Raw genomic sequence first — 24,669 nt, 5'->3', positions numbered from 1 at the left:
ACACCCTGACAGGCATCATCAGGATGAGGCCATGGGAGATACAGGGGGAGAGCAGGAGCATGCGGGGCAGAGCCGGGTGGGGAGATGGGAGAGACCAGGTCACTGGGAGCATTGGAGTTGTTCAGCCTGGAGAGGAGAAGGCTCCAGGGAGACCTTAGAGCACCTTGAAGTGCCTGAAGGGGCTCCAGGAAAGCTGGGGAGGGGCTTGGGACAAGGGCAGGGAGGGATGGGATGAGGGGGATGGATGAAAAGTGGAAGAGGGAGCTTGAGGTTGGACATGAGGAGGAAATTCTTGGCTGTGAAGGTGGTGAGACCCTGGCCCAGGTTGCCCAGGGAAGCTGTGGCTGCCCCATCCCTGGCAGTGTTGAAGGGCAGGTTGGATGGGGCTTGGAGCAACCTGGGCTGGTGGGAGGTGTCCCTGCCCATCCAGAAGTGTGGATCTAGATGATCTTGAAGGTCCCTTCCAACCCAAACCAGTCTGGGATTCTGTGATGCTGTGCTGGTGTCAGCTCCAGCCGCAGGGAAGGCTTGGATCCAGGCTGCCCTGGGAGTGAGGGGGACAACCATGAAGGGACAAGCGAGCCCTGGCTGGGCAGGTTGGCCACGAGGCCACCATGGGTTCCCCCCAACCCGGCTGTAACTGAAGGGACCAGATGAGGCAGGAATGCCCTGGAGGAGCTGGCAGCCACCCACCACCCCTGGTGGCACCCCTGGGCTCAAACAAAGCCCTTGTTTTCGGGGCAGCCAAGTCCCCTCCCCAAACCCCCCCAGCACGGCCACGCTCCAGGGCAGCGTAATCCCGGCGGGGAGAGCACATGGAATCAGATGGAAAAGTTTTGATGTGAGGCAGCAGCTTAGGGTGGTCTCAGGTTTCCTTTAGGTTTGCTATATTTATCTCCGTGATTTAATGCCAGCGCCGGGGTTTAAATGGCACCAAACAGTTGGCGTTGGGGAGAGGGAGCAGCCGTCCCTGAGCCTCACACACGTCCCCGAGCTGCCCATGGAGCTCTTTGAGACCAACCCTTATTTTTTCCCGGACCAGAGGTTTTACGATGGAGAAAATTTCCTGGGTTCCCGCTTGCAGGGCTACGAGCCGGCGGCGTTTCCCAAGAGACCCGAGGTGGCCCTGTGTCCTGAGGGCAGGGTGGCTTTGGAGGAGAAGGACTCAGCCCTGGTTGAGCACTGTCCCGGGCAGTGCCTGCCCTGGGCCTGCAAGGTTTGCAAGAGGAAGACGGTGTCCATGGACCGGCGGCGGGCGGCCACGCTGCGGGAGAAGAGGAGGTTGAAGAAGGTGAACGAGGCCTTCGAGGCGCTGAAGCGCAGCACCCTGCTGAACCCCAACCAGAGGCTGCCCAAGGTGGAGATCCTGCGCAGCGCCATCCAGTACATCGAGCGCCTGCAGAGCCTGCTCAGCTCCCTCAACCAGCAGGAGCGGGAGCAGCGGGACCTGCGCTTCCGTCCCGCCGCGCCCCAGCCCGCCGTGAGTGACGCTGGGTGGCCCCAAAACTGGGCTGGGGAACAGGGAGGTGGGGGAGGCCCCGTGGAGGGGACGGTTTATGGGTGGACGGTTGGACTTGATGATCTTGGAGGTCTTTTCCAACCTTAATGATTCTGGGATTCTATGATTTATGGGGGTGACACTTTGTAGGGGTGATGTCCTATGGGGGTGACACCCTATGGGGGTGATGGTCTATGGGGGGTGTATTTTATGGGGGCTGGTGTCCCTTGGGGGTGATTCTCTATAGGCGTGACACCCTAGGGGGGTGAAATCCCATTGGGGTGATGCTCAATGGAGGGTGACACTTTATAGGGTTGATGCTTATGGGGGGGTGATGCTTTGTGGGTGTGATGTCCTGTGGAGGTGACTCACTATGGGCATGACACTCTAGGGGAGTGATGCTCTACGGGGTTGACACTCTATGGGGGTGATGCCCTGTGGGGGTGATGCTCTGGGGGGTGACACTCTATGGGGGTGATGCTCTGTGGGGGTGATCCCAGGCAGAGGCATCACAGGCAGCTCTGAGGTGGTGGTTCCTGCCAGTGGGAACGGGTCCCTCAGCCCCAGCCGTGGGCTGGTAGATGTGTCCTGCAGAAAGGCTCAGGGCAGCAATGAGCCCAGCTGGGCTCTCAGAGCCTGGATGAAGGGGCCACTTTTAGCCTTTCCCTATGGATACACCTTTATTTACACATGGATGCAGTGGGGGCTGCACAATCCAGTGCTGGACGCTGCATTGAGCACAGAACGTGCTCTTGGGCTTCAGAGGGAGAATAAAGGCAAAAGCAAGGTTAAAAAAATCCATAAAACTAAAAATAATTTAACATAGCAAGATAAAATGGAATGAAAGAAATTACACAAAATAGAAAATTAAATTACCCCCCCTCCCCTTCCCACCCACAAACTCACACCCTACTGAGCTCGCTCTACAAAGTGACACAACCCGCAGCCTCCAGCCCCCTGGGGGGGTCCCCACCTGCTGCTTTCCACAACACCCCACAGGTATCCATGCTCCTGGGAGCAAACTCTGCAGTCCCTCCCCCCTCCCTGCCCCCCATCCCACTGTTGGTGCCACCACACAGCAGGACAGGGGGACTTTTCTGGCAGCAGGAGCAGCACGGTGCACCCAGGCAGGGGACAGGGCAGGGGACAAGGGGGCCACCTCCTGTTTCTAGGGCACACGGATGCTGGCAGCAGGGGTGTCTTGCCACAGAGCAGAGGTGCTGCCAACCAGATTCGGGGGGTTTAACCAGGTTTTGGGGGAGATACTTTGCTCTCTGCTTTCTGTGAGGATGTCTGGGCATGCACGTCCCTGGAGCTCTGGGCTGTGGCTGTCAAAGTGTTCAGATAATTATAGCTGCAGGGCAAGGTGTGGGGAGAGGTGGTACAGATTATATAGATATAGGTTATATAGTTAGATGCACATATACATCTTTTTATATATATTTTATATATATATATTTACAAGGCCTTGGGACAAGGGGGGATGGTTTCAGACTGGAAGAGGGAGATGGACGTTGGAGATGAGGAGGAAATTCTTTGCTGTGAGGGTGGTGAGAGCCTGGAACAGGTTGCCCAGGGAAGCTGTGGCTGCCCCATCCCTGGCAGTGTTGAAGGGCAGGTTGGATGGGGCTTGGAGCAGCCTGGGCTGGTGGGAGGTGTCCCTGCCCATGCAGGGGGTTGGATCTAGATGATCTTTGAGGTCCCTTCCAACTCAAACCATTCCATGATTCCATGATTCTCTATTGGTATTGATGATACAGATTAAATAGATAGATGTGGATGTAGAAGTAGATCTAGATTGTGTGGATGTGGATGTGGATAAGGATATGGATATAGAAAGACTTTAAAATAGGCACAGAAAAGTGAGTTTAACTGAAATCCATTTCCTTTCAGCCTAAGAGATTTAAGGACCAGATACTCAGGTGACCCAACACTTAGAGCTGAAGAAAGGACTCAAAAAGCTTTTTGGTTCCAGCCTACACAGACTTGGGACTTCCTATAGTTAACCTGATGTAACCACTTGAGTTTGATTGGAGGCGACTTGTTGGCTGCCCCTGCAAACGTGCCCGAAACCATGCAGAGCTGTTCCCATGTCACTGCTGCTCTGAGCCATCCCTTTTCCCAGGCATAGCCAGTGGTCCACGTATTGACTGCAAACCCCAATATTTTTTAGGGAAAAAAAATCATATCTGCAAGAATTTCTGACTGTAGTGGGAATTAAATCCAAGTGTTAATTAATTAGGCTGTGCTGCTGCAAACTTGTAGACCCAACATGGCATTTCTAGGCTGCTACAAAAGGTTGGGTCCTTGGGTCTGTTGCTGTAAATAATATTTTGGGTTCAACCTGGGCCAACATCTACTTCTAGCTGAAGACACACACACACACACACGCTAAGTCAGATCTTTGCTGAGTAACGCTCTCATTTTTCAGGCTGTCAGCTCTTTTCTCTGAAATAGTCATTCAGCCCCAAATCCACACATCAAACTGCCAAGAGATCTTCCCCAGAAATCCCCTTGGGATGGCCTGAGGGGTTCCAGCCCATGTGTCAGTTTGTATGAGCCTGATCAGGTGATTTTCAGTGAAAAATCTGTTTTGGCCAAGGACATGAGTCCATCTCTAGCCTTTTCTTATAGGTGAAAAGACATTTTTTACCTGCAGTAGGCAGATTGTCCTGTTTCTCCTGTGTCCAGAACTCAAAAAAAGGGGTTTTTTCAGCCTTTATTGGTAACTAAGTGTCTTGGCCCCAAAGGATCCTGGAGACCCTGAACTCTGTTGGCTCCTCTGGCTGATTTGCAGGTGGGGAGGGATGTGCCCACCTCAGCAAGGACATTGTGCTGCTGTGATGGGGCACCCAAGGGGGATTTTGGGGTGCCTGGTGGGGTTTGGCTGGGGGGGAGAGAGTTGGAGGAGGTGAGACCCAGGATGGGCATCTTGGCTCCTTGCAGGTGACCAGTGAGTGTGGGTCTGGCAGCTCATCCTGCAGCCCCGAGTGGAGCAGCCAGCTGGAGTTTGGCACCAATCCCACGGGTAAGCTCTTCCCCACCTCACCCCAGGGTTCTGCAGCCTTGTTGGGCTTTGGGGGGGACAGCAGAGGGGGACACCAGAGCCCTGGGGCAGAGCGTCACTGAGCCAACCCCCTCCCCAAGCAGGAGATCCTTGGAGCAGAGGACAAAAGGAGCCTTGTCCTCTCTGCCCCCCTGCTGATGCAGAGCTGAGCTTCCCCAGGCTTGTAAATCCTCCCACACCGCCTTGGCTGGATGCTCAGCGGGTTCAGGCTTCTCCCACTGCCTGATTGCCTGGAGGCACCTGCTCCTGGAGCTGAGAAGCTGGATTGCAACAACCCAGAGCCCTGGCAGCTTGGTCCCCATCAAGGGTTCATCTGTCACCATCCCTTGGGTGGCTTTGCTCACTCTGGTGCTGAGCATGGCTGTCCTGGGCTCCTCTCCCTCCCCACACCCCCTCTGCAGCTGCTGATTTTCTTCCAGTATTGCAGTAATTCCCCCTGCCCTTCCCCAAATCCACCTGTTTTGCTCCCCAGAAGGCAGAAACTTCATTCTCATTTTCCAACGAGGAATAAAACCTAAGCAGTGTCCAAAAGCTTCACTTCCCTGTTGCCCTCTCCAGGGGAAAGTCTCACCCGATCCCCCAGGGTGGAATCTGGGAGCTGGTCACTCTGCCCACGGGGGGGATTGTGAGGAGCCAGGAGCCATCCCCAGCACATAGTCATTGTCCCCAGCAGTGTCATTGTCCCCTTGCTCTCCTCAGATCACCTCCTGGCTGATGAGGCAGCCGAGGACCGCAACCTCCACTCGCTCTCCTCCATCGTGGAGAGCATCGCCGTGGAGGACGTGACGTTCCCGGAGCAGCGGGTTCAAAACTGAGCTGGCACAAACCCCGGCGGCTCCTGGAGCTGCTCACGGGGTGGGAATAAGATGCTGGAAGGGCCCAGCCACTGGAAATTATATTTACCCCTCCAGTGTCATGGACTGCACTGCTGAAATCACTCCCCTCCTGTCCCCCTCCTGGCCAAACCTCCCGCCCAGCCAGCTGAGAGGCACGGGGAGCGGCGGGACGTGGGCAGCGGTTCCTGGTGCCAGGCTCTGCTTCCCTCCCTGCCCGGGATGGTTGGTTTCTTTGGGGCCAACATGTGTGCTGGGTTGGCTTGCTGATTTTATTTTTTCCAAGACGCTCTTTGACCAAGGTCTCTCTCTGGCTGGTGTCCCGTGGGTGCTGAGCCCTGCGGGCGCTGCCCGCGCCGGCTCTTCTACTGAGCGCTGTGTGGAGCTGCCATCTGGGGTGGTTTTTTTTAATTATTATTTTTGCTAACTTATTTGGATTTTTTTTTTAATAAAGGCATTCTTGTTTGAACGGCTTGGAGCTTCCTTTACTGCTTTACTACTTCTTTTCCTGTGCCCCTCTTCCTAGGTAGCCCCTAATTCCGACATTGAGGTCTGGGGAGACCTCATAGTGGCCTTCAAGTGGCTGAAGGGGACCTACAAGAAAGCTGGGGAGGGACTTTGGACAAGGGCAGGGAGGGATGGGATGAGGGGAATGACTTTAAACTGGAAGAGGGGAGATTTAAGTTAGACATGAGGAGGAAATTCTTCACTATAAGGGTGATGAGACACTGGAACAGGCTGCCCAGGGAAGCTGTGGCTGCCCCATCCCTGGCAGTGTTGAAGGGCAGGTTGGATGGGGCTTGGAGCAACCTGGGCTGGTGGGAGGTGTCCCTGCCCATGGCAGGGTGTTTGGATGATCTTTAAAGTCCCTTCCAACCAAAGCCATTCTATGATTCTCTGATTTCTCCATATCAGAAAATCCAGCTGGACCTCAGCATGGTCGCTCAGTGGTGGGAACTGGATGCCCCACACTTCAATTTAGCCCTGCAGAGACCCGTGAGGTTCAGCTCTGTACCCCAAAAACTCTTGGGGGAGCTACAGATTCATGATATTTTTCATCTGGGCTCTTGAAAGAAAGCTCAAGCCAGCACTTGTTTTAAAATCCTGTTTATTGGAACACACATACATCCTTTCCTGACCCGATCCAGGGTTTGGAGTCCATGCAGTACCAATAATATGACAAAAGAAACAGGGCATCGATATAAAGGGCTCACTGACTCTTCAAATTAAAAAAATATTTAATACTGTATTAGGCAAATAATACACCGAAAAGACATTGTGACTGTATAGCCTCTCAGATATTGCACTTCCAGACAGCACATGATAAGTATAAGGTCATTCCAGCCATCAATAAATATTACATCAGAAACAGGGGCCACACAAGGCAAATGTGGCATGAGGAGACGAAGAGATCCTACCCTACGGGGGAGATGGGAAGAGTTAAGAGCCTCCTGGATTAATCCCTGCCCGTAGCCTGGAGGCAGGAGGGGAGAGCATCTCCTCAGCACCCAGAGGGGGTGGGATGGGCACTTCCCGGGGCGGTGGGTGCCCCTGTCGTGTCTCCCCAGGCACCCAAGGAGGGTCCCCTCTCCTGTGGGTGCTGGTCCTGATGGGGCAGCCCAGCCCTTGTCCACGCAGCCTGTTGTGGCCGTGCCTTGCAGGCACAGCCTCCCTGCTCCGTGGTGTCTGGCAGCACCCCAAAATGCAGCACCCTGACCGCCCACCCCTTGGCACACAGTCACCCCCCTTGCCCCCCCAAAACGGCCGGTCCCTGCTCCAGCCCCTGCAGTGCCCAACTCTGGCACTGGCCCCGGGGGGGCAGCTCCTTGCCCGGCCACCCTGGTGTGAGGATTCTCACGAGCCTGAATCTTCCTTGGCTTCAAGTCCCGTGGGCAGCACCATCCCTGGCAGCCGGGGCTCGGGCGGGTCAGTGCAGCAGCCCCATGGCCTGTTGGCAACGTGAACCAGGCAGGAGGAAGGGTTCCAAACATCGTGGCCCATTTTTGGGGTGTCTCTGCCACCCCGCCAGATTGTACCACACTTGGGCCAGCGGTGGAGGGGTCACCCAGCCAGCGTGTTCACAGCCCAGCCAGCATGGGGAGAGGTGGGGGGACAAGCCACAGGGAGCTGGGGGAAGCAGTGGGGTGCACAAGCAGAAGGGAGAACATCCTTTTCGGTCCCCAGCAGCGAGGCTGCAGTGTCTGTTGGTTTGGGCTGAGGAACAGGCGTGGGCCGGGCTCTGGTCCTGCAAGGCAGCCAGCACGTGGCCACATGGAGAGTGGTGATGTGCTGAGGAACGAAGTGGGAAAGGCCCCGTGAGGCCAGCAGGTCACCTCCACCCCTGCACCTACAGGCCAACAAACCCAGATGGAGTCATAGTGAATCCTCCTGGCACAGGAGAACCATGCCCCAGGGTACAGCAGGACTGCAGGAGCCTCTCTGAAGTGCTTGGCTATCATTCCCTCATCCCAGCGGGATCTAGGATGGGATCCCCAGTGGAGCTGTCTGCCCAGGGACTGGACAAACCATACATGGTTGGGATGCTGAGCATCCCTTCTGCATCATGGCAAAGTCCTGTGAGCCTCAGGCAGCAGCGGGCTGTTCACCCACCACCGAGGTCCCCATGGTCCTCCACGGCAAGGCAAACCTTGGTGAAGGCAGATACCCTGCCTGGGTGATGCTGAGCAGAGGATTCTGTGCTCTCCTCGTGCTCTCCTCTCAGCCACCATCCAGCTCTAAGGCCTTGGTCCTCCTCGCACTTACCCAGGGAGGGGCTGGTTCCTGTCAGGCTGACCCTCAGCAGGAGTATGTCCGGACCGTGGAGGTTTCCAGCCTTGGTGACCCAGAGGCACCAACTAGAAGTGAGTCAAAGAGCAGAGCCTGCAGTCAGTGACTGCTCCAATTAGTCCTGGGCTCCCCACCAAAACATCTATAGGCAGCATCTGGGCACTGAAGCCACATGAAGATGAGGGTTAAAGGAAGAGGCACGTCTGGCCAGCTCTGCACCAGATCTCCAGCACTGGGGATGTGGCAGGTGGCTTGGGACAGAGGGACTAGGATGCTTGATCCAGGGGACAAACAAAGGTGACCTGGCTGGAGCTTGTGCCTCTGTACAGCTTTGGAAGGGACCAAGATGTCTTGTAGAAAGGAGTTGTGTGGTGGTGGGGCAGAGCTTGGGACATGTGTGCCCAGTTAAAACACAGGATAGCCAGGTCAACCATGTCCAAGCAGGTCCCTGCCAGCCCCAGGACTTCTCAGCAGCACTCGGGCTGAATTGAGCTGGTTAATCCAGTCCCTTTGGGGAAGGTTTCCAAACGTCAGGATGGTCCAGACTGGCCCAGATGGGGCTGCTGCTTCCTGACAGCCCCAGAGCCACCCAACAGGCTCTGACCTGGATGCCAAGCCCAGGGTGAGTGACACAAAATTCCAATCCACACCCCAGTCCAGCCCTCTCCCTCCTCCTGGTGGTTCAAAAAAAGAAATCTCACCCCAAAGCAGAGCCTGAAATGACCTTCCTGAAAAAAAACAACCCATTTCCAGCAAACAAACAGCTCAAGGCTCCCCAAGATTCAGCATCGCAGGCGACCAGCGAGGCTCCCTCCCTCCCCTCTCCCGGTGGCACATCCTTCCCCATGTTCACCATGAGGTTTGAGCAGGGGTAGGAAAAGGGGGTGACCCACCTTCCGGGGGCATTTTCTTGGCAGGGGCAGATGGAGGGGGCAGGGGCACCAGGCTGGTGACACGGAAGCCGGCGGGCAGGGTCTCGGCTGAGCCGCTGAGCAGGTTGATGCTGTGAACGTCGCGGGGGCGGAAGCGCTTCCGCCAGGACGGGGTGCGACGGAAGGTCTTGTCATCACCCTGTGAGGGGAGAGCAGGTTATGGACCTGCCATCATCCTTACGGAGTCGTCAGGCTTGGAAGGGACCTCTGGAAATCATCTAGTCCAACCCCCTGCTAGAGCAGGATCCCCTAGAGCAGGTCCCACAGGAACACATCCAGGTGTGTCTGGAATGTCTCCAGGGATGGAGGCTCCAGGATGGAGGCTCCACCACCTCCCTGAGCAGCCTGTCCCAGGGCTCTGTCACACACTAAATAAGTTTTTCCTCATGTTTAGCTTGGCCCTTCTGTGCTCCAGTTTGTGCCCATTGCCCCTTGTCCTGTCCATGGGCACCACTGAAAAGAGACTGATCCCATCCTGCTGACACCCCCTGTAGATATTGATAAGGGTTGATGAGATCCCACCTCAGCCTCCTCCTCTCCAGGCTGAAGAGCCCCAGCTCTCAGGTCAGCAGGACCTTCTGCCCTGTGAGGTACCAGCACTGCTGCCACCTAACAGGTGGGCCTGTACATGGAAACCAACTCATACCATGCAGAAGTGTGTGATCAAATTGGACCAAGGTCATAGAGGACCTCTCCAGGATCCCATGACATAGACTTTGTCCTTCCCAGCTTATCTATCTCTTCTCTCCAGCCTTCCTGCAAAGATGCCTTGAAGACATCAACACACAAGCCCTAGGAAAGACTCCAAGGGTTAGATCTAGTCTTGGCGAGATAACAGCATCTGGAAGGGCACACCTCTCTGTGCTCTGAAGAGCCCTGACTGGCTCTGCCATCACACCTCATGGAGAAGACCCATCCAGAGGAGGGATCTAGATGAATCACCAGCTTCTGTGACGCAAGATTTCCAGTTTTCTGGCTGCTTAACGGGGCATCTCTCACCCACCAGCTTTATCCACCACAGACGTGTCATGCCCAGAACATCCATGACTCCAAAAGGTCAAGTAAGGCAGGTGAACCCACTCGGAATTGAGCCTACTGAGCATGAGGCTAGAAACGATGCACAAGACTCTTCCTCACCTGCCTCCACAGCCTGGAAGCACCTTTCTGAGAGCTTTGACTAATAGTTTTAGCTTATTCCACTGATCCTGCTCACATGACTGCTCTGGACAGTCTGTGACACACTGTTTGACACCCCTGGACAAGGAGGCAGAGAGCAGATTCTGTTTCTCCCCCAAGAACAGGAGCTCAGCATGATCTGGACATGGGAGAGGTCTGGTACTCACATCGTCCAACCTCCGATCTGTGCCCAGGGCCAGCAGGTTGTTGAACTCCCTCTCCAGCACTTGTCGAGCCTGCAGTTCACAACAAATCAGCATTCCCCATAGATGGAAACAGTTTCCAGCCCAAACTCCCCTCTCAGAAAAACCCCAAGAACGACAGTGAAGAAGCCCAGGTGCCACCTGAGCGCTCTGCTCTGACAGGCAGAGCTGAGTTGGTGGCACTGGAGGAGTCACAGCACTGCCGTGTCCCACGCTGGCCACCCTCCTCCAAAGTCCCCCAGGGATGCTGCTCTCACCTGTGTGTTCTGTGTGGGGATTTGCAGGACCAGGGCCAGGCTGTTGTGGTCGAAGTTCTCATCGAGGGCCAGCAGGGCCCCGTGCACCCCGCTCTCCACCAGGTTGTTCGCGTACTCGCGGAGCCCGATGGACTGGATCCAGTGAATGACCTGGTCGTTGGTCCACACTAGGACGTCTGTAAGAGAGGGGTTGTCTCAGGGCCAGCTCAGACCACACTTTTGGTTGTGTGGGGACCTGATGATGTCCTGAAGCCCTTTGGCATTTCCCCAGGCTGATCCTGGGACTCTCCTTCTGGCTTCAGCAGCAGTATCAGATGCTCAGCTGCCAGGACCAGCTCACTGAGATTTACCAAACTAAATGATGAAATAACAGGCAGGAAATAACTGTGAAAATTAATCCTCAGCACCCACGGCTGCTGGTGTAATTAGGGGCATTATCAATAATGAGATGTAAGCAGCTGCCAGATGTGCTGGGAATCTCAGGGCAGCCAAGGAGGACAGGGAGGCTGAGCAAGCTGAGGGTTGTCCTGAGCATCTGAAATGGGCAGGAGAAGATGCTCTGATGCTTGGACTGGACCTTTTCTGTCTTGACAACCTTTCTCCCTGCTCGTGTCTGGCTGGGATAGGCTGCACAAAGGCACTTGGAGAAACCTGTTGGGGAAACAACACAGGGAGGTCCCCCCTGGAGCACAGAACCATGGACGTGGCTGCTCAGAAAGAAGGATTTTCCCCAGGTAAAGGTTGTGTTAAAAATAAGGGCCAGAGACCATCGCTGGGCATCTCCTGGGAGGTTTCTCATGTTTTCCAGAGCTGGGTTGTGTCAGTGGCTGCTGACCTTTGATTTCATGTTGGGTCTCTTCTCGCCTCCTCTCGAGCTCTTTGCGGTCGTAGTTGAGCCTCTTCAGGCACATGATGCCATACTGCAGGCTGGTGCTGCAAGGACATGAGACCCTTAAATCCCAGACTGGTCTGGGTTGGAAGGGACCTTAATGATCATCAGAGTTCCAAGCCCCTGCCATGGGTAGGGACACCTCCCACCAGACCAGCTTGCTCACAACACCCAGCCCTCAGGAGGTCTCTGCATGGTGGGGCAGGTGGCTTGGAGGGACCTGCTTCCCTGCTTGCTGTCCATGTGCCCAAAGGATGCTTTGGATCATGATTGGGTCAGGACAGACACAGCCTAAAGGAAAGATCTCATCTGGAAAAAGAGGAATGTCCCTCCTTTCCATGGGAATTCCCCACTCCATCAGTTTTGCCCTATTCTACCTGCCTGAGATCCAAATAACACTGCTCAGTGGCTGGAGAGGGAAGGGAGAACCAGCCTGTGGAGGCTGGTCCAGGCTGAAGGGTTCATCTCCAGAGCAGGGAGGGTCCTGCCAGGCCCATGGACACAGTCCTGTGGGTTGGGGAGGATGGTGATACCCCATGACAGGGCTGGACGTGGGCACTTGAGCCTTCTGCAGGTTGGGCTGCTGACAGATGACTGCTCTGCCTGCCAGTGGGGTACACATTGTCCCCCCAGGTGGGACAAGCCTTTATCTTACCCATGGCTTGCTCCACAGCCTGGAGAAGGCTTGGTCCTCTGCAATTTTGCTACAAGGGCCGTGATGAAGGAAGAACATTTGCCCATATGAGCTGCCCAAGACCAGGTGGTTGAGTTTAGCCTAGAAGAGCCATCCTCCAGCAGCAGGGCTGGCCAAGACAGGGCAGCACCCCTCAGATTGTTCCATCCTCTGCTCCACGTGCAGACACTGCACCCCAGGGACCTCCTGAAGGAGAAGACTCACCGGTGGAAGCTGTCCACCATCTTCAAGTGCACTCTGAGATCTTTCTTGGTGAGGTGGTCCAGCATCCGTGCGTCAACAAGACACTCCATGAAGTAGCTGCGATACTGAGGGAGACCCAGGCTGGGCAACCACTCGTTCCCAATCCACTCATGGTTCATGTCCCCATAGGCCAGTGTCTGTGGAGAAGCATATAGAGAAGCTAAGAAGAAACCAGGGCTTGGTGGAGCTGTAGACTCCTAGAAAACCAGTGAGAGTTCAGTGCCGCAGCCCGGGGGTCACTGTGAGGACCAAACCTGGGCCAGAGGAGTTTAAACCTGGTTTGTATTGAAGGAGCTGGAGGGAAAAGTCCCATTGGCCAAGGTCTTTGTCCTACTGCTGTCCCCCAAGGAGACAAGGCAGTACCTAAAAAGCTTAAGGGATAGTTGGACTTTATGACCAGCTTCTTCTGGAAGAAGCACGTTCACAAAAGCTGAAACAACCAAGAACCAGGTTTCAGTGCCTTCCCAAATGAATTTTGAAGAAGCTTAGAAAGCCCCACAAGATCCACTTGATGACTTCAAAATGAAAAAGAGGTCAGTTTTGAGGAGAAAATAATCCATCCACTTTCACTGCAAGCTGCTTCTGGGGCTGAAAATGAAATAAAATCCACCAGAAGAAAAGTAAAATGATAAAGCCAGAAGAGCTGGATCCAAGCAGGATTCTTTCCTCCCACCTTTCCAGTTCATGGAGATGGTCTGTACCCTGAACTTGGGGCTAAAAAAAAGAGGTGAAAAGTAAATGTGCAGCTCAAAACCTGCCTCCCATGCAGGGTGGCTGGTCACACCAACGTTGGGTTTTCAACACAGCATCTGTGTCTTGCAGAGGAGATTCCAGAAAATGTCACTCTGCCTGAATCAGAGAAGGATGCTGCTTGATGCAAGGTCCCAGGAGGACCACCCCATGTTCAGGAGATAGCTGAGAGGAGCAACCACAGGATGCAGGCCCAGACTCCAAACAGGACTTGGTGCATCCTGATGTCTAATGGGAGGTGTCCATGCAGGGGGTTGGATCTACATGATCTTTAAGGTCCCTCCAACCCCAGCCATTCCATGATGGTGATGATGATGATCCCCCAGGTGCTCTGTGATGTCCAGCTCTCCCTCCCATAACCACCCCATGTACTGCCAGTGGAAAAGGGTGCCATGTGGACCTCACCTGTGCCCAGCTGCCTTCCTCTGTGTCCTAAGTGTGACACACGCAGCATGTCAATAGAAAGGACAGGTAAAGTCAGTAACTGGTGGCCCTTCCCCATGAAGTGTTTGCCAGGTGTGCTGGCCATGGAACCCAGCAGAGTGTCACCCAGCAGGGAGGAGGGTCAGTCTCAGGGAGCTCAGCCTTGTCAACAGGGTGGTGGGGACACCCCAACCCTCCTGGGCATGGGTTTCACCCCATCTCTTAGACAAGATTAAAGGGGTAATGGATTAAAACTGGAAGGGGGGAGATTGAGGTTGGACATGAGGAGGAAATTCTTCACCACGAGGGTGGTGAGACACTGGGACAGGTTGCCCAGGGAAGCTGTGGCTGCCCCATCCCTGGCAGTGTTGAAGGGCAGGTTGGATGGGGCTTGGAGCAACCTGGGCTGGTGGGAGGTGTCCCTGCCCATGCAGGGGGGTTGGAACCTAGTGATCATTAGGGTCCCTTCCAACCCAAACCATTCCATGATTCTGTGATTCTATGAAGATGGAGCTTTTCTCATGGGCCTTGGGCTGGAGATGGCACAGACACAGGCTCATACATCTTTCCTGGGAAATAGGGGTAGATTCTTGGCTCTCACAAAGCCAGATGGATGCAGAGAGAGACCTCAGCTCAGGGCTCACAACCCCTTGAGGAGCTGCCCAACCCCACCTGCTGATTTTTGATCTATTTCCTGCCTTGTCAGCCTGTGTTGGTTTTGCTCAACCTCACAAAACCTGCTGAGGGAAAGTGTCCCTGTGGTAACTCTGAGCTCTCCAGCCCCCAAAGGCACCCACCAGTTCCAGGTGCCCATTATGGGTCTGTGCTACCCAACCAGCAGACACAAACTTCAATAAAATGCCTAATTCACACGACAAATCTGAAGTGCTGCCCCTGCTGTGAGACATGGACATGAGGTCATTAAGTTAAAGAGAGGGGAGCATGGCTACAGCTCTTCAAAGCACCCAGAGCTTCTGGGAGCATGGCCACATCCTTCTGAGGGACCCCAGGCTATCAGCCAGAGCTTCTGGGAGCATGGCCACATCCCTCTGAGGGTCCCCAAGCTATCAGACAGCGGCAGGGACAGGCAGTGGGGACATTATTTGGGTGTGCTAAGGTCAACTAAGGTTGGATGATAACTTATTTGGGTGTAGGATGAACAACATGGCACTCAGCCTCATGCACCCAACTTGAGATGACTCTTGGTTTTGTCTTTCCCCTGACAACTGGCAGACAAACTGCTCTGGAAACCCAAGAAAACCCACAGGGACTTGACTGAGGAAAACGCATCTGTTGGTTTTTAAGCCAGTTTTAGAAACTGTTGGGATATTCAAGGTTGAAAGATGGTTTCTGAACAGGTGCTGGCCAAGAGCTGTGATCTGAGAGGCAGCAGAGGTCCCCTTGCCCCCAGGGGTGACCCCCACCCAGAGCTCAGCCCGCCGGCCCCGGCGCCGCGCGGCAGCAGCGGGACCTCAGCCTCACCGTCCTGGTGGAAGTTGCCATGTTCTCCATCTCCTCATGGGTGACCCAGACATTTCCAGAGGACTGCAGGGAAAGAAACAGAGTGGTCAGGGTCACCACAGAGCTGGGGCCTCAGTTCACAACCGTGGTTGGAAACAAGCCCAGCTGGGGCTGATGGGGGATCAGCCCACCCTCGTGCTTGGCGCCGCACAGGGGAGATCTCGCAGTGTCCTTGCAGCTGAGGCTGGTGGCACCCCACTACCCATGGTAGACACATGGGGACCCTTGGATGACCACGCAGCCATGGAGAGCACAGCAAGGCTGCCTTTATACTTTGGTGTTATGTTCATGGAGCCTGCAGGCTTGTCTGTGACAGCAGTGACCCCAGCTGTGGCCATCTGAGGGGGACACAGCACGCCTGGGGCTCTTCCTTCTGCTGGCTGCATTTCTGCAGATGAGTCTTGGCATTACTGGGGCACCATTAACACCTCGAGGGGTTTGGAGACCAGGACAAGACACGATCCCCCCACCCACTCCATGTTCTACTCAGGGCAAGGCTGGGATCTGCAGTTGCTCTGACTTGCCTCAGGAATTTCACACTGTCCCAGGAAAAGGCTTAGGCTGCAGTGAGGGAGCAAATGGTTGTGCAGAACTGAGCTGGCCCTGTCACCATGTGCTGTCTGGGTGGGATTTCATCTTCTCCAGGGCACAGCCCCTGAGCTTTGCCCTTTGCAGGCTGCTCAGCAGGGTCAGCCTCTTGCTGACAACCTCTGAGCATGAGGACAAGAGCATCTGCTGGTGCCTCAAGCCAGGAAGCGCTTCACACTTGATGGCTGTAAACTATCTTTGCGTCTGAGGACAAGTGCCTGGTGGTTTGACTGGTCCACGAAGGAACATCAGCCCCTCCATGGCCACGCTGTAACCCTGGGACTCCCTGACGGCCCATGGAGCACCGCGGGCCCAGAGAGCCAAGGGAAGGAGGGAAACAAGAGCGCTGTCCTGCCCCACGGGGGGTCTGCTGGGGGGGAGGAGGGTCTGCGGCAGGGAGAACTTACTGTCCGTGAGGTGGGCGGTGCTGAGGGGCTCGTGAGGGAGACCATCTCCTGGATGGCCAGACGCAGCTTCAGGCGATGCAGGGCGTTGCTGATGCCGATCTCCCTCTGGATCTCCGTGTCCGACAAGGCCGACATGATGGCTCCGCTCTTCACGTTGGCCCGGCAAGCGGCCACGTACCAGGCTGGCATCCCCACCCAGAGCTGCCAAAACAGGGCACAGCCAGTGACCGCTCTGCTGACCTGCCCTCACTTCCTCTGGTGGGATCAAGGCCACCCTGGCGAAGCTCAGTGTCATGGCTGGGTATTCACATGGAGTTCCTTCTTGGTTGGTACCCTGCAGAAGGGCTGTGGGCAGCCCAGCACCACCGTGTCAGGGCAGAGGGAACCAGGACCCAAGTGCTCTGGAGCTGCAGGGAGCCCACAACCAGTGGCCCCAACATCCCCAAGCCAGCAGGGGTGCTCCTGCTCCTTTCAACTCAAAGCTAAGGCATGGGCTTGAGAAAACCCCAAACCACAACTCCCCAGAATGCCTGAGGAATCTGGGGATCTGCTCTGCTCCCCTAGGTTTTGCAACCACCAACCATGACCAAGCATGGTGGGACTGGGGGCTGCAGGGGACCCCACCACAGACCAGCTGTTGATGCATGGGGACAATGCATGGATATGCTCCACCTCACCTCCAGCCAGGAGACAACAGTGGGGCCATCCCAGTGAGCAAAGGGCAATCCTTTCCTTCTAGCCTCTTCCAAGAGTTCGTGCCTGGAGGGAACAGAAGCAGGAGAGTGATTTATTGGAAGGTTGTGGGGAAGGGAAGACATGATGGCACTAAGAACCACCTGGTAGCAAAGCAATAAAGCAAGAGGGCTCCAGAGAGGGTGAAGAGAAGTCTTTCCAGCAATTGCCAGTCCCATGCCACGGCTTCTCAGCCAATAAGCAGGACATTTTCTTGCTGGGGCAGTGAAGGAAATTCACTCACTTCTTCCGTAGGCGTCGATCCTTCTCAGCCTGAGCACCCAGCTTGCCAAGTCCCAGAGGGTCCTGCAGGCCCACCTCCACATCAGTCAGCACCACTGTTGGGCAAGCAAGACATCCTTCAGGTCAGACTGACATCCCCAGGGTCAACATGACAAGCCCCAGGGTCAGTGTGGTCACTGCCACAGTCCCCATGCCAGGGTGCTGGGGATGCACTGTGCAGCACAGGAGGTGACAGTCCAACCCACCCCCACAGCTCCCCTCCATCCCTGGGAATCCCAAGGGGATCCCCACCTGCCATCCCTCCCATTTCAAGATGCTCAACATTGAAGTTCTAAAGGATTTCGGAGTGGAAAAGCAGCTCCCACCCAAGGGCTGTGCAAAATCAAGATCCCATGGGGTGGGGAAGCAGATCTGGGGACATTAAAGATAAGTCACAGGGATGGGGGTCACTATCTTTGCTGCATTAACGCTCACACCAGGAAGGACCATAGGGCAGAAAGCACCAGGACCCAACAGCCCTGGAGCTGCCGGGAACCCACAGCTGGTGGCCCAAACATCCCCAAACCAGGGATGTCCTTCCCTGCTCCTCCACCTGTCACCCCAACAGCACCCCAAAGCCAGGAGGGGTGCGAGGTGCCCCGGAGGACACCCGCCCGGCGCGGAGGGGAACGGGGCTGCTCACAGACCCTGCCCCGTGGCCCCTTCTCTGCTCAGCTGGATCAAGCGACCCTTCTCTTTTTTCCCGAACAAGCGCCCGATGGAGGATTTGATCCCCTTCCTCTTGGAGCCCTTGTGCAGGGAGTCCTGGCTGCTGGTGCTGCTGGGGTTGCTGGCCTGCTCCTCCAGCGAGCTGGGGATGGAGGAGGGAGAGGAACAGCAAAGCCTTTAGGTTATTCCTGAGCAGAGCACAAACCTTGGCAAACCCCAGCCCATCCCCACAAGCCCACGCTTGCCCCAGGTTGATCCTCAAACCAACAGAATGGGCACTGGTGTGAGATCCAAAAGGTGCTCCACATACCTTTTCCCATCCTCCTGGCTTAGTGCAGGGTGGCCCAGCTTCTCCAGACGCAACGTCCTGGGTGAGGATGGGGGGGAAGTCTCACATTTGATGGTGGTTTTATCCTCTCGGCTTTCATCCCGAGCTGCAGGCGACTGAACAAGCAGAGAAGCCGTGAGGTTGGGAGGCCAGAGCCCACCTCCATCCTTGCCCTGCTGCCTGCCTCTCTCTTGCTCCATGGAGACGTGGCCAAAAGAGCCACTCTGGGGCTTTGCCACACTCCAGGGTTGGCCTGAACTAGAGCTCTGGCAATGGCTCGAGATGCCCAAGGAGATGGGGAGGATGCAGCCGTAGGGCCAAGAACCTGGGAACAAGGAGCAGAGAGGATGCAGCTCCACGGTCCAGGTTAGGGTGTGGGGACAGAAGCTGCTGGCCCTCAGCAGAGGGCTCTGGGGAGCACAGATGGGAATGTCCCAAAAACACCCTGTTGCCAGCAGGGACACAATGTTTGAGGACCCAGTGGCTTTCTGGACCTCCCCATGTCCTTCCAGCCCCCCCAGGCTGTCAGCTGACACATCTCCAAACACTTTACGGGATCCCCACGGTCCTCCTGCCGAATCCCTGGGATCCCCAGCTCCATCCCGCGCCTGCTGCACCCTGACCTGGTGTGGACAAAGCCAGGAGCAGGCTGGAAAGGGGGCTTGGACAAAAAAACCAACGGGATGGGAGCCACTCACTAGCAGTTTCCTCCGGTGCTTCCTCAAGTCGCTGGGCTGATTGCAAGGGGGAAAGCGAGAGAGACACAGAAAGGGGGGCAGTTAATGGAGAACTCCCCCACAGAGCAGTCCCGGGGCCAGGCGTGCCAGCCTGGGAGACACCATCCATGGGCACCCCCGTTCCACACCACCCTCCAGAGGCTGGAGCATGGCTCCCACCCCAGGCAGCCACGAGCAACCCTTGTCCAGCCCCCCAGGTCCACCCTGTGTCCCTCCTCACCAACGTCATGATCCCCATGCGGTCGAGGTCCTGGGCAGCACTGCGGGAGGACAGCTTGGGGGTGGAGCGGCCGCTGAGCGGCGGGGACGAGCTGGCCAGGGACAGGGCTGTCAGCGAGGTGGGGATGGAAGCCCTCTTGCAGAGCTGGGTAAGGTTGAGGCCCTCCATGCTGCCGCTCGTCACGCGGGTCTCCAGCTCCTCCGCCCGCAGCTCCGTTGACTCCTTCTCCTCTTGGATCATCCTGAGGGGAACAGAGGGGCTCAGGGCTTGAGGCTCCCCACCCTTCTGGGGAGTCATCTCACACCTCCCAGCTGAGGGATTGCCCTACCATGGGGAAATGCTCCTCAGGTGCTGTGACTCAAGCCCCTGATCTCCAGGAATGGCAGCAAGATCCATCAGGATCCACATAAATCACAACTGATTTCCTTTAATATTAGTGGAGGGCTTTTTTAGATCTGATCATCCTTTCTGTGAGCCAGCACTGGTGCAGGTGTGAGACAGGGAGCTGCATGAAAGAAGGACCGAGTTTCCCAGATGAAGCTGGACCAAGACCTCAATTTTAAGGGCCTGAGAGCCTCCTCCCACCTCCTGGAAGCTTGTTTCCCCCCTGGAGCTGTTTCAGAGCAAGGCAGTGGTGGGTTCTGGCTATAGTTGCTACCTGATCTCCTCGTTAATGGCATCCAGCTGCTCCTGGAGCATCATGGCCAACGTCTGGGCATCTGAGTGTCCACCAGGAGAGAGCACATCCATGGAGCTGAAGAGAGTCTCATGGTCATCCTCGTCCACGTCTGAGATGTCGGGGTCGCTGTCGAAGGCGTGAGGCCCCGTGGCCAGGACACTGCCTGCCTGGGCCTGCTCCCAGTCCTGGGGGAATAAGGTTCACTGGTCCTACACAGCATACCCACGTCCCCAAAACCCAAACTGGAGACCTCCATTCCACAGCCACACTCCAACACCATCCCAGGGGGGAAACCCTTCCTACCATGTTGCCGCCACCCACGCACCAGGTGAATGAAACGGCTCCGTGTCCTCAGACACGGGGACCACACGCAAGGCAGGAGGAGACCCCAACCCCATCCCTGACCCCGCGCGGCTGTGAAGATGATCACCTTGGCTGGCTCCTCTCTCCGGGCAGCAAATCTTCCCTTCTGTGCCCGAGGCAGCCCCGGGGCTGCCCCAAAGGGCTCGGCAGGAGCGTGGACCACAGCGCTCAGAGGGAAGCGCAGGTCGGTGGCACTACCCATGTGGGACCTGGGGAGAAAGAGCCTTGGTGGGGACATTTCTCCATACAAGGATGTCCTCTCCTTGCAGCCCCAGCTAGCTGGGCAGAAGAGGAGGGTGAGCCCAGCCCTATGATGCCTGCCTGCTCTGCATGAAATGATGCACAACCAGGCTCCAGAAAAAGATGCCTCATTCCCACTGCTCCTGGAGATGTGTTCCCAGACTGTAGGAAGCTCTGGACCCTACCCTGCTACTACCTCAGTCCCCACTGGGGCATCCAACCAGTTCTGGCCAAAGCCACCCTGTGCAGTGAGTCTGGGAAGCCTTGGGCTGAAGAGTCCCCTCCTGTTCTCCCCTCTGGAGAACAGTTTCCACCTCCCAAGAGGTACAGCATGTCTTTTGTCTGTCTTCTCCATCCCCAAGGTACAGAACAAGGGCCAGCCAGGGAGCTTTTCTCCTTCTTTTTATATTTTCTTCCTAATTTTCACCAAAAAAACCCTCATAAACCCTAATGAATAAAACCCCATTTGAAACAGATCTTCCAGATGTGGGGATATGAGCATGGCTTGGGATCTCCCAACAGAAACTGGCTAGGACTTCATCCTCCTCCTCCCTGCTCGGGAGCAGGTCCCCACGCCAGGCAGAGCAACGTGGTGGCTGGACCTGAAGCCACTTCTTGCCACCCGTGGCACTCGTGTATCTCCACATTGCCTGGTTGCTCCTCCTCACTCTGAAGACCCAACCATGCAGCTGAGCAAAGCTCTTTCCCAGCCCAGGGCATCATTACCCTCTCCTTGTGTTGCCACAGGAGGCACGAGGGTTTCGTAAGATGACAAGAGCTGTTGTCCAGGGCTGAGCAGTGGTTTTCCACCATGGTGGGTCTGGTTTCCAGTGCAGATACAGATCTGAGCTCCTCAGCCCAGGATTCCACTGAGCACAGATGAAACCACCAACACAAGCAGCTTGGCTTGGCATCAGCTCAGAGTTTGCAGATGAAGGAAGGCACAGCCCAAGTTTCAAGAGGATTTAAGCTCAGGAGCCACTGACAAGCAGTTCCAGAGCTAAACACAGATAAAGGAGCCTCAGACAGGAACTGACATTTCAGTGAGGGGATTATTCTGGCCTCTGTAACTCAAACTTTCTGCTGAGTTTTCCTCCAAGAAATGAAAAAAAACACAAGAAATATTGTCCATCCCATTCTCACAGGCCCATAAAAGAGGTCCCACAGAGGTCCCATAAAAGAGGTCTCACATGTGCTCCAGACACTCCTGTGTCCTTCATCCTCACAAGCTCTTCCTCACTCTCCCTGTTCCTCCTCTCCATGACAGACTTGGGACCTCCAGGCCCTCCCCTCTCTGCCACAGCTGCTGATAGGTTTGAACCTGGTTCCACCAGCTCCTTTCCATCTTTTCCAGCCCTCCTGAGAGCTGAATTTTCCCTGCTGGTGGCCACTCTCATTGATCCCTCACTGCCTCTAACCCACATGACAAGTGCTCAGGAGAGGACGAGGTCTCCCAGGTGGCCACAGCATGGCAGTGGGGTGCAAATCGTGGTGGCACCCTCCTTTCTCACCCCCTGCTTTCTTGCAGTGGTGCTGGGTGCCCTGGTCAGTGCTGGAGGCTGAGACCCAATGGACCCACCTCTCCTCCTGGTGCTCTGGGCTGGGACCTGCCCATCTCCCAGCTGACTTCATATGAAAGGGTGTGGGAAGACCATTGTACAGCACAGAGGAAAAATGGGGGGTTCATTCTCCTTTGCCTGCAACAACTCCCAAGAGGTTCCTCCTTCTCCACCAGCCCATTCCCTGCACACCACAGGGGTGTTTGGTGAGCATCCAGCTTTCACAGAAAATTAAGCCCTAAGCCCTGTGTGCAGGAAAAGAAATGATGCCCAGTGATGCTTCACCCTTAGAAAAGCAAATTTGTGGCCATTCAGTCAGGCTGGGCTTTTCTCAACTGTCTGTCCCACCCCAGGACAAATCCATGGTGGGGCCAGCACAGCTGGAGCTGCCCCTGCAGTGATGAACCACCCTGCAGCCCAGCACCGAGGCTTGTGAAACCAAAGATTCCATCAGCATTTTGGGCTCCTAAAAGCAAAAAGCCCCCAAAGCCATGGGTGCAGGAGGCAAGCGGGGTGCTCAGGGGCTGGGGGGCTTTGGCTGGGAGGCCCTTACCTTGTGTGCACAGTCTCCACAAACGTCCCACTCCTGGTTTTGAGCTGGTCGACCTCCAGCCTCAGTTTGTCGATCTCGTCAGACAACCGCCGCTGTGCAGGGTGAGACAAGAGACGGGCAGGGGTTGGTTTCACCCTGAGGAGCAGCCAGGTTTGGGGTGATCCACTTCCTTAGCTATTTCCAGGTCTATATTCCCTTTAAAAATCCCCATTCCAGGTTTAAGGCACCTTGGACACGTGGATAAAGAAACAGCTCATGCAGGCAACGGTGGGTGAGGGTGCTGGGGCGACGGCGAGGGAGGGACAGGCTGGACAGATGGACACACGTGTGCTCAGAGCGATGCTGGTTGGAGAGATGAAGGAAACTCAGCCCCACCAGGATGCTCTGGTTTTGCTCCAGGCTGCACATAAGTGTTGGCCTGGGCAAAGGACCAGCAGGGAGGGACCCACCAGCCAAACCTGCTGCTGGCCCCGTCCCTCCTGCCACCAGCCCCATCCTCATCAGGAACCTGCACCAAGGGGCCGTGCTGTCCTGGGGGGAGGCTGTGTGTGGACAGGGAGGCAGGAGAGATGTGATCCTCCAGGCATGGCAGGACCCAGTCCCACGGGCAAAGAGGCTGAACAAGGGTGGGCAACTTGCAGGCAGCATCATGCCAGTCTCTGAGTTTCACCTCTGCCCATGGCTGGGAAGCACAAGCAGTGCTGGCTGATCTCTGCTGCAGGCAGGGAGCATCCAGGAGGGAAAACACCCTGGGAAAGGGGGGAAGCAGTCCCCCAACCCCCCCAGGCATGCATGAGACATGGGACATGTCCCCAAGGCTCCAGTTGTGTCAAAAAACTGCAACCCTCCAGCTTTCCAGCACAGGCCAAGGTGGACTCATGTTGCAGAACCTACATAGATGGTTTATCTGAGAACAGGGGAGGTGTGAACACCTACAGGGCCTTCTGCAAGCTGGGCATGGAGCAGATCTTCCCTCCAGTTGGAGTAAGAGGGTAGAGAAAGGGACATGGCTGTTAGAGCAGCAGCACTGTCCCTCTCAGCCAGGCTGCTCCAAGGAGCACGGGGGCAAACCCTCCTCTAGACATGCAGACCAAGCTCCCCTGGACAGGCTGTGTCCTCAGCAGGGACTGGGGATGGATGAATCATAGAACCACAGAATCATTCAGGTTGGAGGGACCTTAAAGATCACCAAGTTCCAACCCCCCTGCCATGAGCAGGGAACCCAACCACTAGACCAGGTTGCACAAAATCTCATCCAACCTGGCCTTAAAAACCTCCAGGGATGGGGCATCAACAACCTCCCTGGGCAACCCATCCCAGTTCCTCACCACCCTTAGAGTGAAGAATTTCTTCCCAATATCTCACCTCAATCTCCCCTCTCTCAGTTTAAAACCATCACCCCTTGTCTTATCACTGCCCTCTCTGATGAAAAGCCCCTCCCCAGCTTTCCTGGAGCCCCTTCAGGCACTGGAAGGTGCTCTAAGGTCTCCCTGGAGTCTTCTCTTCTCCAGGCTGAACACCCCAACTCTCCCAGCCTGTCTCCAGAGCAGAGCTGCTCCAGCTCTTGGATCATCTTGGTGGCCCTTCTCTGGACCCTCTCCAACAGGTCCATATCTTTCTTGTGCTGAGGGCACCAGAACTGGCCCCAGTTCTCCAGGTGGGGTCTGACCAGAGCAGACCAGAGGGGCAGAATCACCTCCCTGGCCCTGGTGGCCACACTTCTTTGGATGCAGCCCAGGATGGGTTGGCTCTCTGGGCTGTGAGCACACACTGGTGGCTCATGTCCAGCTTCTTATCAACTACCACCCCCAAGTCCTTCTCCTCAGGGCTGCTCACAATCCATTCTCCCCCCAGCCTGGATTGGTGCCTGGGGTTGCACCAACAATGAGCATGAGAGAAACATGGAGACGGGACTGAACATGCCTAGTAGGGAACCAAACTGGGGGGCTCTGGGGAGGTGGGTGGCAGCTTCCATCCAGCCACTGTGGGGCAGTTTGTGGCCTCCTGCTGCTGGGTGCTTTGGGATCCCAGCTCCTCCA

The 24,669-nt window shown here is 55.9% G+C and overlaps 2 protein-coding genes across 4 annotated transcripts in view; one reads left to right on the top strand and one right to left on the bottom strand.

Moving 5' to 3' along the window:
• The first annotated feature begins 484 nt into the window (after nt 1-484).
• MYOG (myogenin) lies at nt 485-5,850 on the top strand. Its single transcript, XM_051639289.1, has 3 exons — nt 485-1,480; nt 4,445-4,526; nt 5,265-5,850. Exons 1-3 carry the CDS (start codon nt 908-910, stop codon nt 5,378-5,380), a joined length of 771 nt encoding a protein of 256 aa, XP_051495249.1. The 5' UTR covers nt 485-907; the 3' UTR covers nt 5,381-5,850.
• A 646-nt stretch (nt 5,851-6,496) lies between these two features.
• PPFIA4 (PTPRF interacting protein alpha 4) overlaps nt 6,497-24,669 on the bottom strand; it is a 61,460-nt gene continuing 43,287 nt past the window's right edge. Inside the window, exons 13-31 of one of the 3 annotated variants that reach the window (XM_051639149.1) lie at nt 22,631-22,722; nt 20,346-20,487; nt 19,895-20,100; nt 19,237-19,477; nt 18,978-19,013; nt 18,262-18,395; nt 17,930-18,093; nt 17,245-17,338; nt 16,946-17,027; nt 16,269-16,469; nt 15,235-15,297; nt 13,735-13,761; nt 12,541-12,716; nt 11,589-11,686; nt 10,754-10,929; nt 10,461-10,529; nt 9,079-9,256; nt 8,162-8,253; nt 6,497-7,687 (exon numbers count right to left, since the gene is read on the bottom strand). In XM_051639149.1, the coding sequence (XP_051495109.1) occupies nt 8,195-8,253; nt 9,079-9,256; nt 10,461-10,529; nt 10,754-10,929; nt 11,589-11,686; nt 12,541-12,716; nt 13,735-13,761; nt 15,235-15,297; nt 16,269-16,469; nt 16,946-17,027; nt 17,245-17,338; nt 17,930-18,093; nt 18,262-18,395; nt 18,978-19,013; nt 19,237-19,477; nt 19,895-20,100; nt 20,346-20,487; nt 22,631-22,722 (2,238 nt within the window). In that variant the 3' untranslated portion in view covers nt 6,497-7,687; nt 8,162-8,194. Of the gene's footprint in view, nt 8,254-9,078; nt 9,257-10,460; nt 10,530-10,753; nt 10,930-11,588; nt 11,687-12,540; nt 12,717-13,734; nt 13,762-15,234; nt 15,298-16,268; nt 16,470-16,945; nt 17,028-17,244; nt 17,339-17,929; nt 18,094-18,261; nt 18,396-18,977; nt 19,014-19,236; nt 19,478-19,894; nt 20,101-20,345; nt 20,488-22,630; nt 22,723-24,669 lie in introns of all 3 variants that reach the window. The other 2 variants (XM_051639148.1, XM_051639150.1) reach the window with 2 other exon arrangements.

The sequence above is a fragment of the Apus apus genome, chromosome 23 (assembly GCF_020740795.1).
Source record: "Apus apus isolate bApuApu2 chromosome 23, bApuApu2.pri.cur, whole genome shotgun sequence".
Classification (NCBI taxonomy): Eukaryota; Metazoa; Chordata; class Aves; order Apodiformes; family Apodidae; genus Apus; species Apus apus.
Note: the sequence above shows the minus strand (reverse complement) of the source record. Positions and strands in the feature narration are given on the sequence as shown.

Excerpts from the sequence above, each read along its gene's own strand:
- MYOG (XM_051639289.1), top strand. The coding sequence starts at position 908 with ATGCCAGCGCCGGGGTTTAAATGGCACCAAACAGTTGGCGTTGGGGAG. Across the intron at positions 1,481-4,444 it reads CCGCCGCGCCCCAGCCCGCC|GTGACCAGTGAGTGTGGGTC; the intron begins GTGAGTGACGCT and ends GGCTCCTTGCAG. Across the intron at positions 4,527-5,264 it reads GTTTGGCACCAATCCCACGG|ATCACCTCCTGGCTGATGAG; the intron begins GTAAGCTCTTCC and ends TGCTCTCCTCAG.